The sequence below is a fragment of the Dermacentor andersoni genome, chromosome 5, assembly GCF_023375885.2.
Source record: "Dermacentor andersoni chromosome 5, qqDerAnde1_hic_scaffold, whole genome shotgun sequence".
Classification (NCBI taxonomy): Eukaryota; Metazoa; Arthropoda; class Arachnida; order Ixodida; family Ixodidae; genus Dermacentor; species Dermacentor andersoni.
Window position 1 is genome coordinate 163218929 of NC_092818.1, and position 20355 is coordinate 163239283.

At 49.9% G+C, this 20355-nt stretch overlaps 1 protein-coding gene across 1 annotated transcript; it reads right to left on the reverse strand.

The window, feature by feature from the left end:
• Nucleotides 1-2019: 2019 nt before the first annotated feature.
• On the reverse strand, nt 2020-19887 carry zfh1 (Zn finger homeodomain 1). Its single transcript, XM_055071242.2, has 4 exons — nt 19255-19887; nt 11309-13162; nt 10451-10643; nt 2020-9392 (listed from the first exon to the last, which is right to left on the reverse strand). Exons 1-4 carry the CDS (start codon nt 19696-19698, stop codon nt 9190-9192), a joined length of 2694 nt encoding a protein of 897 aa, XP_054927217.2. The 5' UTR covers nt 19699-19887; the 3' UTR covers nt 2020-9189.
• Nucleotides 19888-20355: the final 468 nt, after the last annotated feature.

A 20355-nucleotide genomic window follows, 5' to 3' on the forward strand; every position in this document is an offset into this window, starting at 1 on the left:
CGCCGCCTCTCACAAATTGGTGACCCGGGCGTGAGTCGAACACGCACCTGCAATAGTGCCGTTCCACCTGCATGTCGATGATAATTTACAATGACAAATTTTCGGTTGCAGTGCGTTGGGATTGTGATACAATTTCGTTGAATCCCAGAAAGTGTTTAGCTTTAAATATGTTGAAACAACCACGTATAAAACGAAAGCTCAATTAAAATTTGGCGCGATGTACTAAAATGCAGCATATGGCTTTTATTTCTGAGCACTTGAAGGTGACTAGCAAACATGTCGCTTATAGTCGAAAGTAAGTAAGAAACAAGACAAATTTTAGTATTAATGCTTTTCTGTCATCAAGGGTGATGCTACGACTCTATTTATCACACACATATAGACATATCAGACTTGAACGCAACGAATTACACGTAATGTATTGCTTGTAATCAATTACGTATTTTGGTATATCTTAATTTAACGATTACTTTGTTTGCTCGGTAACGTCCACTGTGGCTCATTTACTTTTTTTCGGTAATCACTTGCATGTAACCAGTTACTTTATTCACGAAACAATCTGTAACAAGCAGCTGAGCTTTGAGCGCGTAAATTTGGCGGCAACTACAGTAGATTGCCCGCGGTTTGTGATTTGCATTGTTCGAAGGAAGGGAAACATGTACATAGGTAGATCACCTGAGCATGGCAGGCTTGTAGAATAGTCTGTTGCTGAGCCTGTTGGTACGTATGTACTTTTATAAAACGATGGAACCCAGCCTATAAGACGCAAACACCAGGAGAGAAGTAGACAGGCCCCCAGTGTGTGTCTGTCCGCTTCTCTCCTGTTGTTTGCGGCTTAAAGGCTGTGTTCCATCGTTTTATAAAAGGCTTGTAGATTTGCACACCCCTCTTGGAAGTCGAACCTCTCAGCTTTTCTCTTATAATAAAGTTATATCCCTCTCTCTCTCTTCAAGGCACCTTCATCGGCGGTAAGCCCTGCTGTTCAACTCTTTTTGCTTACTACAATCTGACTTCCCTGATATAGACAAAAGTTTTCTTTTTTTTTCGTTAAACGCTTTCCGTTAAATGTTTCCACCTATCCGATATGTGACTCGTACATACCTCTTCTTGCAAATGTAACTCAGGAACAGTATATTTAGGCAGACTGATACGAAGATTTAGTTAAAATTACATTACAGAGTTCGCTACGTTTCTGAGGGACGTTAACGCCCGAAGGATGTCCACCAGATGCAGGCCGACAAATTGAAATGGCGCTCCTATGGCCCGATAGGAATGGTCACTTCGGGCGCTGATGCAAAGGAATAAACTTTCGACGAACTTTCATTTTCTCGTTGGCCCTATCGTGAGCGACTTCCCTGAGCACCAGGAACAATGAAGTGCTGCGTTTCATAGAGGACCTAGTCGAGAGTATCGTGGCACTGTCATGAGTGACTACAATACTGCTCGTAATGTGTTTTTGCGTAATTACATGGGCCTTGCATCCAGTCTTCACTTCGAGTGAGTTTCCAGTGTCGCTGTCTATGCCTTGGCAAGAAAACTAGGGTATACAACCAACAAAAACTTCTAAAAGCAATTGTTAGTGAAGGGCTACAGCGGATGCACCGAAACACCCAGGTCAGTTTGTTCAATTATGTTATTTGGGCAATGTTAATGAAAGTTGGGAGGAAAGCAACGTACAAGTACTCGATTACACTTTAGTAATTGCACAACAAATTTTTCAGTCAGTAATAGGTACCTGTAACCCACTACAATTTTGAATGAAGTAGTTGTAATCGCTGAAATCTTAATTCGCTTGTAATCGTTTTGTAACGTAACTCTGACACACGCGTACGTGGCATGCGCGTGCACACACACACACACACACACACACACACACACGCACGCACGCACAACACGCACACACACACGCACGCACGCACGCACGCACTAATCCGTGCTCAGCTTGACGTCTAATGAAGAAGCGATAAAGTGTAAGGGCGTTGAAGGCCAGCCGAAAGGAACGGTCCACACAGTATGGGCTCAGTTGGTAACAAAAAGCTTTATACAAAATATAAATCTTACACATACGACACAAAATAATGAAACAACAAAAACTAAAACCAGTGCACATTATCTTATGCACGGGGGTGATGCAAAATTCAGTAATAAAACTTCGGGCAATGCACTTTGCGTCGTGTGCGTGGTTTTCTTTTACAATTTCCGTGGTTTAAAGCGTAAATGACGACAACAAATTTTGTCGACCCTGGAACGAAAATGAAAGCAGAAGTTACTGCAATAATGACGTCATCAGTGAAGCTCGGGGACTTGGAAGAATCAAGGTTGAAAAAGTATATGCTTGTTCTTGGCCACAGATTCCTCGTTCTCTCGCACGTATTCAGATAACTTAGTTACTCAACTCATATATGGCATCTTGTTTCCAATGGTAATCACGGTGTGAACATCAGCACAAAACAATGCTCGTTCGAGAATTCCTAACAGGCTACAAATGGCGGCACAATTTACGAAAGCGATAGCACATCAACATCTCGCGCTTTTTTAGTGTCATGACATGTTTTGAGCGAAGGAACGAGCAAGAGCCAATCAGCACGTTAGTGTCACCGGCGAAGCATTTAGAAACCAACAAAAACCACATCCGCATCGTAATTAAATAATAACTACAACTCCATGAAATGGCATATTGCAGTACACGGAAGTAACACGAGTGTCTCCACTCGTTTTGAATACACCTGAACAAGACCCAATAGCACAGGTAACCACCGCAAGTGGCGCACGGCGACCGCATGAAGCCAGTAATCAGTGCAGGCAACTGCAGGCGCATGAAAAAAAAAAAAAAAAAGCGACAGGCATGTAAGATCTATAAGAAACGCCGCCGGGTTGAGCCGGCGCTAGAGCCCAAACCTCTGACGAAAAACAATTGGGACGTTGGCAACAAATCGCTGTGGTGAAAAGCTGCCTTCAGGTTCAATAAAACACGGGAACTTTAGTGTGGAAGTGTGTTGAAAGTAGTTACTTCTTCTTTTAGCAAGTTTACGCTGCGACAGCACGCCCGCGTCACATGGACGCCGCGGGTTGTCAAATTAGTTAGATTTGTCCACTGGTTAAGCTGGTCACATTTGGTTTGCGAATTTCGCGACCGCAAAGCAGCAGGGCGCCAAATGGCCAGTTAACCAGTAAAGAGCACACGTATTCGTTTTCAGGAGCATCAGACGTTCGCTTCAGTGAACTGCACCTAAACAGAGGCTTGCAGTAAAACGTCGCACTTCTTGGTACGCAGTAATTAGCAGCAAAATCGAGAGCAAGAGCTTTTTTTTTTTGTCATATTTACCTCCAGCGCACATATACACACACAAAAATAAACTGTTTTGCTGAAGTTCTTTTCTTTGGCACATTTCTCGCCGTTAACCTAGTTAGATTATGCCCCATACGAGACCAAACATTAGCTGACTGTCTGAATGCAATGTTTGACTGCTTGCACAAACAACTGAAATCTGTATAAGGTTTTGGAAACGGTGTAAAAGAAAACATCACAGTGTCTTTTCTCTTTGGCACCGAATCACTACTATTTGGCACGTTTCGTCGGCAGGCACCGACGTACTCATGTTCACGTAATACTGCACTTTGAATATCTGCTCTGGGAGATGAGCCAGAATTCGCATACATTCTCCCTATGCACATGCGTCAGTTACATAAACACAGACGAGCGAGCAAAAAAGCGAGAAGAACGAGATAGGGAGAAGGAAAAAAAAAAAGAAATACACACAGACACACACACTGCAGGTTTTCACGTGCTACTCATCCGTCAACACTTGAACATACCTCGGCACATCATTACGTTAAAAAAGAACTAAAGCAACATGTTCAGGAGCTCTTGAGGTGTACTAAACTGAAACGAACGGGATGACGCTACGGATCATCATAGAGCATTACCATCGCGACGATTTTCCCTGAAAATTTCGTTGTGTGCTACTCTGTCAACAGACTTTTTACCTTGACCTGGCTGACGGACGCGTGACTGACAAAAAAAAGAATGCAGAGAAACAGAAAGTAAGAAACGATAATCAGCTATATTACAGAGTGACTAGGTACACTCATCAATCAGGCTACAATTCTGTACGCCCAATGCTACAAAAATCTGATTAGTTCAGGAACAGAAAAACAAATTTCAGCGCTACTCAGAAAGACAGTAAGATCGACAGAGAGGTACCAATAGGAATAATAACTCGCGTAATATGAGGATGATATTTCCGGCCTGCAAATTTCCCTAAGAAACGAGCTTCCACGAATGCACATTTTTCTAATGATTAGTTAAACCAGCGGTTTGCGAAAGAAGGGCACACTTGCTGCATTCAATTGCCACTTCGCCGGACCATTCTAAAGACAGGAGGAATTTAGACTCAATAGACGTACGGAGGCACGATTTTTTTTATTCATGAATCAATGACAGCCAGGCAGGTACGTTTATATAGCTCTGGCTTTGGAGAAACCCAATCGGTCGGCGCGACCGTGGTTGTTCCATTAAAGAATATCCGGTAGCGTTTATTTCGTTGGAATAATTTGCCCACGAAATTGCATCCCCGCGGAAAACAGCGGTTCCAAAAAAAGCGGACTAGAAACACGCTCGACAAAACGAGCCGGAGGTCATGTCAAGGGAGCGACCTCATAAGGAGGCCGCGAAATCCTGCGTTTCGATGAGTATCGCAATTCACCCTGTCCTTTATTGACTAAGATATCGAGGCCGAGGGACTGCTGCGGCCAATGGTGTGCACACCTCGAGACTTTAAATGGCATATATATTGCACAAAGATTCCCACCCCCACATAGGATGGGGCGTAACGTAAAGGAACGAACAAAATGATGCCGACAGAGCGCAAAGAAAATGCACAGCTAACTGTTAGGATGCAAGAGATTAAATATGACTAATGAAGCCCGTACCACGCGCGATTTAAAAAAAATGTGCCAGAGCGCGACCACTCCTGCGACGGCTGCCTGTGATTCGAAAGCCTTCTTCAGACATATACAGCATATACCAACACTGACCACGCCACTTTCGTTTTCTTTATTCCTATTTATCCCGTGGTTCATAGTTAACGCGAGTAGGAGGAAGTGCAGCGCGGAATCAAGCCACGACACAAAAGTGAAGTCAATGAACGAAATCGAGTTAAGGAATATGAGGCTGGCACCCCCGAACCGATACCTTTCGGCGCAACGGTTCAGAAGAGTCGCCTCCGATGTGCGACAGTCCCGAAAGGTTCGTGAAAGCGCTGGCAGATGAAATAGGCGACGCGTGCATCCAGAATGAGAACGCGAGAACAATACAGCATACGCCCTCGCAATGTACGCTACACGGAACGAAAAGAAATGAAAACGACTAAGTGTTAACTGACATAAAACAATACTGGTGAAACAAAGCTCGGCGCAACGACAACCTGCATTGCGGCGTTTCGTTCGCGCGTGTCTATATACAGGGGGCGGCCGCAGTCATCGACGCCATGTCGAAAGACCAAGCCTTCTTTGGTATGCACTCGCTGTATGAGACTTGAGAAAAAAGAAAATTAATAATAAAAAAAAGTACGGGAAACTTGTACAATGTCATTTACAAAATGCGCGTTGCGATTTGCTCGGGCAGAGAGGCACAGCCTGTGTCGTCAGAGCAACCTTTCACTCGTGACCGCGACCATACGACGTGTACCTGTACGCCTATTGCGTTATCGGTGCCCCGACGAGTTCGAAAGCGAGTACAAATTTCGAGAATACAGTCGCCAATTGGGGACATACCAAATAAATTGAAGAACTAAATAAAAAAAATTCAGCCGCGACTAGACTAGGATCAACGATTCTTCTTGCAAACTTTAATATTGCATTAAGGACGAACGAACTCAAGCCAATCTAATTCAATAGCTTTCGGTGTTCCATGCAAAGAGTGCCGCGGAACCCCATCCCCCCGTCCCTGTATAGAGAGCTCCGGTCGCGCGTTCCACGGCCCGCATACATTTGACAGAGACTGTACATGCGCCGTTCTATCTCATCTGTACTCTCCAACGATTGCTCGCACGAGACTCGCGGCTCACTTGTGGAAGTACGCGAGCCGACGGAGGACGGCAACAACTGTACAGGAATGAGCGTCAGGCTTCCAGGACCGTGAACGATGGGCAACGGACGTCATTATTTGACGCCCACGCTGCGGTATTGACGAGGACTCTCAATGACCACTACCTGATCTTAAGAAACCGAATTGTGGCACCGTTTGCTCAATAATACTGAATAAAGCTTGGCTTCTGCGAACAAACGTTTGAGAAGCAGACGAGAGAGCGTGCCTTTATGCCACGAGACAACGCACAACGCTTGCCGAAATGCAAATGAGAAAAAAAATAAAAGGAAAGGAGCGTAAAAGATTCTGCTCCCTCAAACTGGCACAAGCTTTGTGTTGTTTGTATTTATATATAATATATATATTCATATAATATTTATATATTTATATCTTCAAATAAGCCTGCGAAGGATACGCAGTGAGATTGCATTTCTGACACGGTCTTGCGCACCTCTCTCTCTCTCGTCGCATCGTATCGACTTCGCCCAACTTCTGTACATGTTTCTGTAGAGTATGTTCAACTGCGACAACTGCGACGGCGCGATGTTGCTGCACATGAAACGAATGCTTCGAAACGAAATGCCAAATACGCGAGAAATGAATGACGCATAATGGAATCTTCTATGTACACGAGTTGATTGCATACCACTAAATGCCAGTTCGCTCTCTTTTTTCTTTCGTGCTGCTTGCGACTGTAGCTCTTCGGAGGACAAGGGAAAAAAAGAAGCAAGAATGGAGTAAGCTCTTCGCGACTCTGTATCCGAGCGTCAAGAACGTTATAACAAACCGTTACCGCTTTATACAGATGCCGCCATTGCCAGATACCAAATGCGCATGTGCGGAACGGTACAGCTACAGCTATACAGAGCGCTCAACAGGCAGAAACAATGGCAGTAAGGTTATGCAGAGCAGTAGCGGTTTGCTACGTCGTTCTAGAACAGGGAAGTGGCGCATGCGGAAAGTAAGGAAAACGACTTGATCTCCCGGGTTCTTTGGCTTTCGAGAAAATTGCACGTCAATCCCGATGAAAACGACTAGCCGTGCATCAGTTGACTAGTGCCAAGCAGAATAAGTGGCAGCGGTGCTGAACAGTGTTCGTTTGATGTGGAAAGCGTGACAATTGTCAGATTACGTTGTTGAAACGAATTCGGCTGGCAAAAAGTAAAAACACAAGATATCATAGCACCTTCTTGCAGCAGGCAAAGTAAAAAAAAAAAAAAACTTAATGAAGCACGTTTGAGGACCTGTACAAGTAATGATTTAAAATGTTACGAAGAATTACAATGCAGTAAGTAGAGCGCGAGACCAAAAACGTGCGACTAATGAGTTTTGTTGTCTATACCCACAGCTGCACTCGGCAAACGCCTTGCACCGACATTTCTAGGAGGTTCACTACAATGTTGCTTGTTGAAAAGAAAAGGGAGAGCTCAACGTTCACACCTTTCTTGGAACGCGTATGCAACCTGCCCATTCTGAAAAAAAGTAAAAGTCGGCCACGCAACTGGGACTTCATCATGCATCATCCCAACCGTGCTTTAAGAAAAAAATTATTTAAAGAAAAACCAGGTACAATGTCGCAGTTGTAACCTGCGTCTCGAGAATTTGAACACACGGAACCAGCAACGAAGACGACAATGAAGAGAGAAGAGGAGGCGCAAAAATAACGCGAGTAGCTCAGCACTCACGGATGATTAGGACTTTCCTACGCGACTCCGTAGGCGCTATCGTGGCTTCTTAAATTGAGAATATTTCAGGAACGAAACAACAGCGACGAACGTCTCGCACAAGCCTTCAGTCGAGGCACAAACGAGCGGTCGTCGAATAAAGCAGCCGAGACGACTAAAGCGCGGTAAACAGCGAACAGTCACTCGCGCACACACAAGCGCGCACAAGCACATTATTATGCTCATACAAGCGCCGAAGGGTACACTTTAAAGAACGCTTGCGAACAGCATGTATACAACACTATGGCACAGCGTAAAAACAGCTCTTTCTGTGTTAGATGTGTCAGCGGAGAGGAAAGATAGCGATGTACACGGAAAGAGGAAACCGAAAAAGAAAAAGAAAAAAAAAAGGGGGAGAGCGAGTTCCAACAACGTTCGTTTAGGCAAAACACGCCCTCAGTCAATCAGTCATGCCCACTCTTAAGATTACACTTTTGATCCCGTGAAGCTGCTGCAAGTCGTAGGCGGAAACGAAGTGAGCCTCGCTTGTCTCTTGTTCGTGGAAGGATGGAGGAACGAGGTGTCGAGAACGTGAACCCACGGCTGCCTCGGAGTGTTACCGATAGCCTGGAGACTAGCAGGGGTCGGGGCGACCGGAACGGAGCACTCATACTGCCAGTTGCTCTCTAAAAGTTTGCGATCACACACGCGTTCCATTCGCACAACAACACACGCACGCATCCCATGTCCTCAAGATCCGCTTCCGGCGCTGGTTCAACCGGCGCTGGTCTCGATAGCTGTCGATGTCAAGGAACAGCGCACCGGTGCTTCGCGCAGGCGTCGACCCTTGCCAAAGGAATCGCGCTGCCGGAAGCAAGCTTGTCAGGGAGCGCAGCAGATCGTCCGGTGTCTCCCTCCCTGGGCACGAGCACGGCTTCAAACGCCGGCCCATCGCGCGGTCCACCACGAAGCATGGCATCGCTAGTTCAGGCCTGAACATCTGCGGCGGCAGATGGGAAGAAAGGCCGTCCCACAGCTTAGGCTACAGGAACACCGTCGAACGAAGCTGACGCGAAACCTTGAACCCACGAAGAACTCTGTCGACGGAGCAGCGGCTGCCCTTTTCCGCACTCTCGCTGAGCCCAGCTCACCCGCTCCTTGGAATGCGTTGACAAGTGCGCCGATTTATTTTATCTTTTCGCCGGAGCATGGACTGCCTCTCAGGCCGGCTGCTTGCACCCACGGCAGGTTTTGAATAAGCCGTCCGCCACTGCACTGAATCAAAGTGCAGTGGGAAAGGCGCGTGGCTTCTCAGGATCAAGCAGCTGGCACTGTTGTCCCGCGCAGACCGGCGCTCTCCCCACGGGTTCGGAGGGTCGCGCCGGGCAGGCGGGGCAGTCCTCCGCTGGAGGGCGAAGGATGGATGCGGCGCTTGCCCTACTTGCCGTTCTCTCGGTAGGGCTTGCAGTAGCTGAAGCGATGGTTCATGTGCTGGCTGTAGGAGCCCGAGTGGGAAAAGCGCTTGAGGCACTTCTGGCACTGGAAAGGCTTCTCGCCGCTGTGCAGCCGCTTGTGTTCCGTCAAGTGGTGCTTGTGTTTGAAGGCCTTCTCGCAGACGTCGCACTTGTGTGGTCGCTGGCCTGCAAAGTGACAGAAGCTACAGTTATGATTTCGTCAGCGAGAAGCGCTATGCGCCCGTGTAAGACCGAAACGATGAGGCAAGCGATTGCATGATTAAGCGTGAAAAGCGGGCGCAAGGGTATAGTCACGGAACTCTGAAAGTATATTGAAGTGGCGCTGTCTCGATAGCGACAGCAAGCTAGGTCTATAGTAGCGTTGTGCGATCGAGACGAGGTCCTTTATCGTGCGCTGCCATCCTGGTACGCGCACTTGTCCCCTTAACTACACTGCTGGGATTAGACGTCTCACTCTGCTAATCCAGTGCATGTAACTAAACACTGGCGTACTAACGCACCGCGTCAAAGCCCCACAAGAACTATAGCATATATCAATTCGAGCAGCGGCAAGTGCCGAAATGCCACTGGTAATCTAAGCAGAAGATAAGACTCGGATAAAGGAGCGCAAAAAGTACGGGGACTGAAGAATCAGTCTATTCAATATAACAAGGTGAGGCGAGCCGACAACGCGATACGTATAGGTCTATGTACAGAGCCGTGCGCAGTGTATGCGCAGGCTTTATTATTAGTTGTGTGTCTCTGCATGATAAACCATTATTACGCAAAATTCTATCGCCAGACTTTCGCGCTAGAAGGCTTACATATTATCATTGATCATCATTCTTCAACATATTCAAGTTTATGCTGATTCCTTGCTGTTTACATATTTCTCGATTCCGAAAAAAGTTTCGCCTTGCCGCTAACAAACCCGACAAGGCACCTATCCACTTCCTGTTTACCTCGCAAGAACTAAAAGGAAGAAAAAAAATAATGAATGCTCAGCACGAACTGCGTCTTAGCACTTCTACTTCTCCGCACGGAGTAATGAATACTGCCTTGCATCTTCAAAGTTAACAGTCGCAGTTTCACATAGACAGCGGCCGTGATGACTGCGATACACCCTTTAAAACTGTGATGCTAACATGAAGGGATGAACTTCACCGAAGAAAACTTAAGCGAAAGATAACGCTATAACATGAACGTTCATCCCTGCATGCAATAGCGGACAGCAGGTCACTGACCTGAGTGTTCGTATTTGTGCCTGGCAAGCGAGCTCTGCTTGCTGAACATCTTGTCACACTGGTCGCAGGAGAACATGCCTTCCTCCGAGGCGCTGTCGCCCTTGGCCGAAAGCTTGCGCTTCTTGGAGCCCGGGTGGCGTGGGTCTTCGTCATTCGAAGGGTAGTCATCGTCCGCCAAGCACTCCGCATCGCCCTGCCAGTGATTGAAAAGGACCGCGCTCTTAGTAGTCGCCTTAAGCATATACATTGTCAACCAAGTCATGATGGACTATCAATTGGCTATGCGTCAGTGACGGCTATAGCTTTTACGCAGGCTCTCAAAATGTCCCACTTATCCCGTTCCACCTAACAGCCCTTCATGTCGAACGTTAATGATGACGCTACCATTATCACCGTTTGTCATATTAAACATCTTCCGTTAACGCCACTATTTTGAAAGCAATACGCCAGCTCAGACCAGAAATAATATGCAAGCGTTTCCCAGCTCTCGTTGTCCGCAAGTATATATGACGTGTATATATCGATCACAGTTGCAGCTTCAAACCAGAGCGGCTTAAAAGTGCCACTAAAAGAAACAAGCGGTACAGTAACACTATACAGGAACAGACGGCACGGCTCACTCGATTAGGAAGCTAATTTAGTGTCCCATCTCATATCTACTCAGCAAATCAGCAAAATTCTTGCAAGAATTACGGGGCACACTGCAGAAAGAGAAGGATCGTGGTCAGATGGAACAATGAAGCCACCACAAGTGCTCCCGTAGAAGGGTGTGAACCAGTGAGTAAATCATTCGGCGTACGACGTTTAAGCGTCATGAAAACTGGAAACACGTCTGTGGAGCAAGGTGCAAATTCTCACCTGTCTGAAGTTCTTCTTCCGGTAGCACTTGGGACTGCCGGGTTCTCCGCTGCCGTGGTCATCCGCGTCGGCGTAGTACATGGGCGACGACAGCATCTTGCTATCCCTGATGCCGGATGCGCCGTGTGAGGGAGGGCTGTTGGTAGCGTCGCGGCTGTCCGATGACGTCGACGAGCGCATCAGGTCTGCGCTCGCAGGTGGCGAGAGCGCCGCGTGCGGAGAGGCCAGCAGGAGCCCCATGACGGAACTGGGTTCCTGTGGTGCCGATGGGTAGCCGGGATGCCTCCCCCGCAAGGAGAAGTCGCGGAACCGCTGCAAGTCGGCCTGCATTTCGAAATCGAGGCCCTTGAGAGCCGACAGGGCGAGAATCCGGTTCGCGGAGGAGGACAGAAGGGGGCCTGCCGGGTGAAGCATGGCAGCTTTGAAATCTTCGGACGTCGTGTAGGGCCCCAGGGGACCGCGAAGCGACGACGGCGACGACCTACGTCGTTGCGAGATGTCACCGTTAAGGAACACCGCGTCGCTCTCCCTGGGTGTAGAAGTCCGCGGAGACCTCTGGCTCAGGTTCAGAGCTTCGCAGTCGCTTTCCGGTTCAGTGTGTCCACTGCTGAGAGCGCCGTTACTCCAAGGTGTATTTGAACCGGAGCCGCCGCCAAATGACTTGACTGATAGGTCTAACGGCTGTTCGGATTCCGCCAGGGCTGGATCCGATGGCTGCCCGTCCGGTAATGACGCACCGCCGTTAAGCGCCACTCCGAGAGACGTGTATGCAACCGGTAACAGGGAGCCGGCGATGTCTCCGGGCTTGGACGCGGGAGACGAACAAAATGGCGGCGACGACAGCTGGCGAGACGGGGCCGAAGACGACCGGGCCACTGCGCTCTGAAACCAGGCACGCACGGTCCTCGTGCTCGAGTCAATCTCGCGCGCGAGGCTGGACAGCTGGTCGCGATTCGGCGAAGGGTTAATTACGAAGGCGGCCTGCAGAAGCATCTCTCCTTGTGCCGATATAGTGTCCGGTCGGGGTCGCCTGCCGCTACCATCCTCGCCACTGTCGTCGTCGTCGGTCATGTCGCTACCACCGGTCGATTCACGACCCGAATCGACCCTCGCCGCCAGCGACAGAAGGGGATGAGGAGCGCCTTTGAGATCGGAGTAAAGGTTTCGGTTCACGTCGCGGCTAGCGGAGCAAGAGTATTGTTCGTGGTGGCACAGTGCCAGCGGGTTGTCAAATGTGGCAGCCTTACAGTGGACGCACGAATACTCGTGCCTCGACGGCGGATCGTCGCGGCTGGCCTGGAGAGGAAGAGGACCGGCGCCCAGCAGGCCGGGGAGGAGACCGTTCTTCTTGGGCGGCGGTGGTGAAGACCCGTTGCTGCGTTTGGCAGCCGCGGCGTCCATAAATTCGATGAACTTCTTGACGGCGTCAGAATGCGGCGGAAGTTTGACGTCGCCGTTGTTGGCGGGCGTCGAGGCCTTCTCCATGGCGGCGCTGCTGGCGTGCAGCATTTGGGCCACTTCGCTGAACGAGGGCGACAGAGCGGGCAGGTGGTATTGGGGCGGAATCGCCGAGAACTGGCTGGCCAGCAGGTGCTGAAGGCTGAGCGGAGACGCGAATGGAGGCAGGAACGGTGGTGCCACACCCGGTTGGCTCGCAGAGGATGGCGAGCGGGCGGTGTAGTCCCCAGGGAACGGGAAGCGGTCTTGGAGGTAGGCGTTCGCCAGGGGAGACACGGACACTTCGCCGCCGGCGCCGAACTTTGGAATGATGGGCCGGTAGGTGTTGCTCTGGGCGCCGCCAGTGGCACCGCTAGCAGCACGTTGCCGCGCCGCCTTGGTGTCCATCTTGCGCACCTGCAGAGCGAATCGACAGCACTTTGTATTACCGCATAGTATTTAAACGCCTGCTGCGAAGAGAACGGAGCGCATCTTTCGAAGTACGAAGCGATCTGAACGTAGGGTAACGAATAAGGTAGAACTAACATAGAAACGGTCCTCTGTTTGGCCTACTGTCACCATACCTAAATGTATATAGATGTTTCGTTGTTTGGAAATCGCCCTGCTTTCCTTGCGCATTGAAGAAAGAAAGGGGCAGAGAGTAACGATGGAAAGAGAATGAGCTATTTGCCGTCGCCATACAAGGATCAGGGAAGGCGCTCAGAATGCGACTCTCACATAAGTACGCCTTCGTCGCCGTTACTCATACAATCACTGTTAGGCAAGCCAGTATGGCGCGCACATAGGTAGTGGAACAGCCAGCGCAGATTTATCATAATAACGGTCAGGCAAGTATAACGGTAAGTATCATAATATAAGGTAACTATCATAATAACGGTCAGGTAAGGTATATATCAACACAGCAGTGCAGACAAACTCATGAGAACGAAAAAAAATACATCAACATATATTATTCTCATTTCTTGAACGCCACGAATCCAAATCACTAGACTCAGAGGTGCGCTCAACAAGCTCCCGTTAGCGTAGTTACTCGTCGCATGTACACGTTACAATTGCGCGACTCCATAGGCGCACGTTAAACGCGAGATTCTAACAGTGCACAACGCGAAGAAGCCAACGTTACCCTTCGCAGCAATCCCTCTAAACGGCGCCGCCGCCGTCCAGTGGCGCATATTCAGCAGGTAGGCGGAATAACCGCACGTACACATTATTCCCGACTGGGCCGGATGCGGAGACTCAAGATGCCGCGGCCGTCCTGGGCCCCGTCCACCACGTAAACAGGTTTGAAAAGAAAGGACACCCGCCAAAGGGCAACCGAGCGTGGACTCAAAGGGAACTGCACGGGTCAAAGAAAAGGATGAACGGAAAAGGAAGGAAGAAAATAAATCTACAAATAAAGGACAGCGGTGCGAGCAAACAGCGAGACATCTGAAGTGTCGTGAAGGATAGGCTGAAACCTCCTCGGAAGGAGGGGCGTCAAGGCGAGGCAGCGAGCGCACGTGTGCAAGCGCCTTCTCCATACACTCCAACAAATCCCCTCCCCCGTCCCGCGCTCTGCCTGTCCCACTGCCCCGCACGGGGAAGACGGTGGGAACCTGGCGGCACCGCGTGCACCTATCTCGAGCAAGAAGCACCGTCCCCCTGCGCCGCGAAGAGCGGACACAAACGTCGGTTCTCAACAAAAACAAGCACCGAGCGCGGCAGGCAGCAACAAAAGACGGCGGCGGCAGGGGAGCCGACACGGCAGGCTGCGAAAAGGAATTCGCTCTACTCCCAGTTTTCCTTCCTTCCCGCATTTTTCTTTCCTTTTCTTTTTTCTCGTGATGCGGAAACACGAAGGGTACCACATTATCCGGTTTGTTGCGACAAGGACCTGCAACAATGGTGCTCTGTATAGGTTGCCGGCGCATATGCGCCGACGAAATTGGACCTCGGATGTAAATAAGCTGAAACGGACTAAAGTCATCAAGGAGCGGTGAGGGACGCGGACATACTGTATCGGCGAGCAAGACGAAATGATCCCCTGTTGGGCACACTGTCACGATGGCACCGCACGTCACTGAAGCCGCGGCGGCACGCGCCGGCTTTCCAGTTACGCCAAAATTCGGACTCGCGCACCTGCGAGATCAAGCTCCACCGAATACGTCGTGGTGATCTGTAAATTATTATGGCTTTATAATCTACTGCGGCTGTCTACGAGTCCAAAAAGCAATACGTATCTTCAACCGAAACACAACAGCACAAGGAGTGCTTTTTGTTTGCTGCCCTTCATGGTAAACTTCGCCACGACAGTGTTCAGCCACTACCAACGTGCAGAGCCATGGCCACCACTAGAGATTGTGCGGAGCTAGTGAACACTCCGTATATGAGGCACTCAACAGCCAAGCGAAACAGATTACAACATGCTCTAACTAAATGAAGTCATAGCGCTGGATTGACAGGGACAAGAAAGACGACAGGACTTGCGCGACGACAGGATAGCGCACGTCCTGTCATCTTTCTTGTCCGCGTCAATCCAGCGATATGACTTCAATTGATGTAACGAACCAACTAGCCCAAAAATCTGCACTCCTGGCCCGTAACTACTTTCACTCTATTAGAATAGCGTCTTCAATAAATATTCGAGCGGGAGGTGTTTCTGTTGTGACAGCAAACACACTCTGCTTCTTCAGCACTACTATAACAATCACAGTTCATAGCCTTGCTTCATTAGTGCTTTGTTGGTTCGTTGTAGATTTGTTCTGATATTGTTTTGTAATTTCATTACATTTCTTTTTGTTGTTGCCTTTCTTAGGTAAGAGTTTCAGATAGACGGCTCTTTCAGTGGCCAAATTTTTCATACCTCACGGCTAATAAAGAAAGGTGGCTGTGCAGAGGACGCTGCCGGTGATGCACGCATCCGTGTGCTCTGCACGCTCGTTTTGTAGTGTGGAAAGCAGCGGAGAGTCAGTGGCAATGAGGCGGAAATCGCGGCACATTGCGGTTTCTCTCATAGCCAGCCTGTGTATACGCTTCGACTACAGCTGACCTGCGTCCCACCTCCTCGCCGACCTTAGTGCCCCGCGAGAGCAGCATGCCCGCAGGGAAGGGAGAGGGGGAACTCAGGGAGGGCGAGGGGTCTACGACGAGCTGCACCATCAGGGGGTGCAGATTCCTTCGTTTACGAGCGCCTACCTCCTCCTACGGCAATGACTGTGGCCAAGATGGGCCGACTCGGAAGCTGTCTCTTCGGAGACAAGGCGGCCTGCTGAGTGTTTCCTCCGGGCAGCACCTGCTGGCATGCGGAGATTGTGAACGCCGTTCCCCTTACTTCCCTTTCCATTCTCCTCGCTTCTCCGAAAGAGGGCGCGTCTGTGCCCCGTTGTATAAACCCTGGTGTAGCTCGCTGCGGCGAAGCGAACAGTCGCGTTTAGTTTAGACTATAACGAGATCCCGGAATGGCAAGAAACGTGTTGTGAAGTCTGAATGCGTGGGTGGTTTCCGGTCTAAATGCGGCGAGTACGAAGGGCAGATGTTCTACCTCTGTGACGTCATAAAAAGAAAGTTAGAAGGCGAACATAGCTCGATTAGACTATGCCGGCATTTGTTTTCTCGTTCGCTTCAATAAAATCGAGCTAATATATAAAATCCGGCACTGTGCAAAGGTGAGGCCTTGCCTTCGCACTGAGTCACCGACCAATTCGGCGCGAGAAGAGTAGGGGCGAACAGATGACAGCCGAACCGGCGATGCAACGTTAGCTGAAAGCGTTACTGTGAGAAATTTGTATATTGCGGACCCGCAAACAACGTCAATGCCCTTCACCACTCACGCGATGCATTCACGTCACCTATATGTTTTCATCAGATGTTAGCGAAAATGTGTTCAATCTCGATTAACTAACAGCCAAATTGTTATTACAGGAAAGTATGTAGTGGCAAGGGGACCACCACGCAATCTACGCCCGCTGCAGTGGCATCGGAACCTCGTTAAAAACAGCCCTTTTGTCTTGCGTTGGCGTTTCCACGCACACACAAGGAAACAACTACGTACGCATTGTTTCATTTTCCATTGCAGCCTATACTGCTTACTTCCTTTCCGAACGACGGCGTTTGCCGTAAGGGAAAGCTTACCAGGTTGTCGGAGAACCAACTGGAAATTATTACGACGAAGCGACGAGGCGACTTCAAAAAAGCGCACGCGACACGATCACAGGAAGCCCAGCAAAGCTGGAACATGATGGGCCAAGGAAGTGCCAACCGGCATGTATACCGTGGGCAACGGCCATCTTATCGCTCAGTAACTGGTGGCTCCTATAGGGGGACCAGCTGGCTTCTGCAGCGCAGGTGTTGTCTCGGTAGCGCTTTTGCTTTCGCCAGCCGGAATTTCAGGTCGGGTCTCCACTTCGACCGCGTCCACATATTTGACGACATCTCTGAGACTGTCACGAAGAGGTGAACATCCGTGCGCGGAAACCGTTCGCTTCGAGACACGCCGGAGGACGAACGTGCGACCCTTAAAAGTGAACGCGCCGCACGGAAACCCAGCAGGGCTTCGCAGTTCGCATCTGGGAGCGCTTAGCGGAGACTTCCGCGGCAAGCCCGTCGCCGCCGTTCCTTTTGTGACCGCGGGTGGCCGTCGTCGCAGCCTGCGCCAACAGCGGCAGCTTTCTTGCGGCGCGAAGCAGGACCGACCGCAAGAGACAGAAGGTTCGTTCAGCGAAAGCAGGCGGTGGTGAGAAAGCGACACGCTGTCTCCTCGCCTTTCGTCCCGTGCTGCTGCGCGCAGAGCGGCTCGCGGAGGCGAGAGAGCGCGGGGCCCTCGCACCAGGTTTAAACGAGCGCATCGGGGTGGTCCGCTCCGGCCGTGTGCTGCACGCGCCTCTGTGTGTACACGAGCGAGCGCATGTGTTGGCTATGCACATGCACGGAATGAAAAGAAAAAAGGAAAGAAAAGAGGACGTCCGCGGAGGGGATGTGATGCTCAAGCGTTGCGAACGCAAAGCGGGACGCGCGGATACAGGAGTGGGTGTGATCAGGGGCCAACCGAGCACCTCCTTGAGTGGAGTCGCAAATGAAGACGGCACACGCGCTTCGTGTATCCGAACCGCGGGGTTCGTGTCATACGCACGTCTGTCTAAAGTGTTTTGCCGCGAAGCGACAAAGGCGATATTTTTTTGCTGTGCTGCTTGATTTGAGAAGCAAATGCTGGTGGGTAAAGGCAGCCACACCGATATGCAGCGTCTATTCATAAGCACAGCGCGAGCCAAAATAGGCGCAAGCGTGCATATGCGGGTTTGGCAGTCAGACCAGATCTTAGCAAAATAACGTCCGGCACAATTTTTTTTAATATACACGACAGTCGCACCAACGTGAATGGTGCGGTGCTAAACGCGTTGCTGTATAGTTTAACGAGCTTCGGCATTGCGACGAGGTCGTATACTTAGGCACACCAATAAAATGCCATCCCTGACGGCATAGTCCAGTCAAGCAGCCTCAAATAAGTACATTTTTTTGCTTACGGCACACGTTTCGAATGCCAGAATACAATGCGAAGACGAAATATGTGCGCAGACGCCGCCTTCTAATTTGTCGATTAACTCCTTACATATAATGTGGCAGCTTAGATGTGACAATGTCTCCCTGTGCTATACACTCTGTTTCACAATAATCTGATATTGGAATGTAGCGCACGAGCCGTGCTTTGTCGCTCCTGAAATTGTGTTCGACAATGGGCAAGCGACGCTGTAAATCAGCTCGGACGCACTACATGGAGTCACATGTAATTCCATAAACACCGCCTTCATTGGCTAATGCCAGCTGCAGCTTCCCCTTGAGTGTCACATTATTCGTAAAGAGTGCACGCAGTTCATTATTAATAGATAATCACGCGGCATTGGAAGATTTTTTTCAATGTGTCTTTTTTTTTTCTGTAGAAGAACGAGCGTGCCCCCAACCAACGAATAATGTCGATAACACAACGCTTCTGCTCTGAACTCTGGTATCAAACAACTGGACTGATAACCCATACATTGAGATTGGGGCAATGACTGGCGAGCAACGGCGTTTAGCATGCTTTCGTCATGTCACGCTAGCCAACAGGAACATATATGTCAGGTTGCAGTGCCAGCTCCAGCACGGTGGGTTTACGTTAACCTGTCGATGACGTCGCACAATGACACACTCGAAATCGCGCTTCGACCAACAGCAAGCTAGGACAACATTTTCTACGCTGAAATGGCCAAAAAAAAAAAGAAAACTTTGTCATCCATGACGCCACATTGACGTCTGGTCACATCCCTGACGTCGGTGTGACGTCCCATCGGTCACCTCCGGTTTCGGTGCGAAAATTAAATAAGAGGTTTGGACTGATGTCACCCAGCGACACTCAATCGCTTGCAACCAAGTTAATGAAAACTGCGTTTTGAAAAGATGCTTTACCTATCTTAACTGATTCAGTATTGTTCAATAAATGTTCATATATGGGGGTGCATGGACAAGCTTCGGATTACCTTGAGGTTGACGATGAGGCACTTCTTGCTCGTCATGTGCGACGAGTACGAGCCCGAGTGCGAGAACCGCTTCAAGCAGTGCTGACACTCGAACGGCTTCTCGCCGCTGTGGATACGAATGTGCTCCTTGAGATGGTGCTTGAACTTGAACGCCTTGCCGCATGACAGCTCGGGGCACTTGAACTTGCGCACCGCCGCGTTCTCGTCCACGCTCGGCTGGGCGGGTGCCTGGCTTGGCCGCGGCTGCATGGAAACATCGAGAACGCGGCGGATGACCCAAGCGTAAAAAAATATGTCACGACGAAAGTTGCGGATGAAGGTCGGACAGGCTTCGTACGCAGGCAAGAGATCTCGCCCGCTGCGCACTTGATTTTGGTGCAAGCAAAACAACTCGAAGTTCGAAATAAACGAGAGAGCTGCTCTGTGTGACACCTCCAACAGCATTTCATATTAAAGCGAAACACTGCCATGCAAAAAGCAGCGGCGTCCAGTGTTGCTGCTTTGTGGAACGCCAGTAACCATTCTTGAATAGATTTAGTTCGCCGTGCAACGAATGAAACGCCCAACGCTAGAGTGGTTTCACAAGACATGCGCATGCTCCGTGGCGTGTTGTGCTGCGCTGTTTCAGAGTTATCCAGCTCGTCGGAGTTGCACCTGATAGAAGATTCAGCACTGATCTATTTTCCTGTTTTCAGGTGCGCCGTAACATCGCGCAAGCGGGAAAGTATCCCTGGAAGTGATCGTTCGAGCATATACGACACCACCTCGTATACCGCAGGTATACTGCTTGCGACCAAAAAGAGCGCTGCGACGTCCTTGAACAACTATGATAAACGGGGAGAGGGAAATGACAGGGCACCACAGTTCGCTCTATACAGCGCGGCACGCGCGCGGTCCCTGCCCCAGAAGGATATGGTATTACAAAAGGGGTGAAATCACTTCCTTTCTCCCCCCTCCTTCGAAGAGCGGGCAATCAGAGCTACCGCGCGCTGTCTGCGTTCAGCCGGCACCGAGGCCCGCAGGAAGTAGCGAGTCAGGCGCGTAAACAGGTCGCGCTCGATAGCGGAGGCAGCGGCAACCGCCCCGACTCGAGCCGCGCAT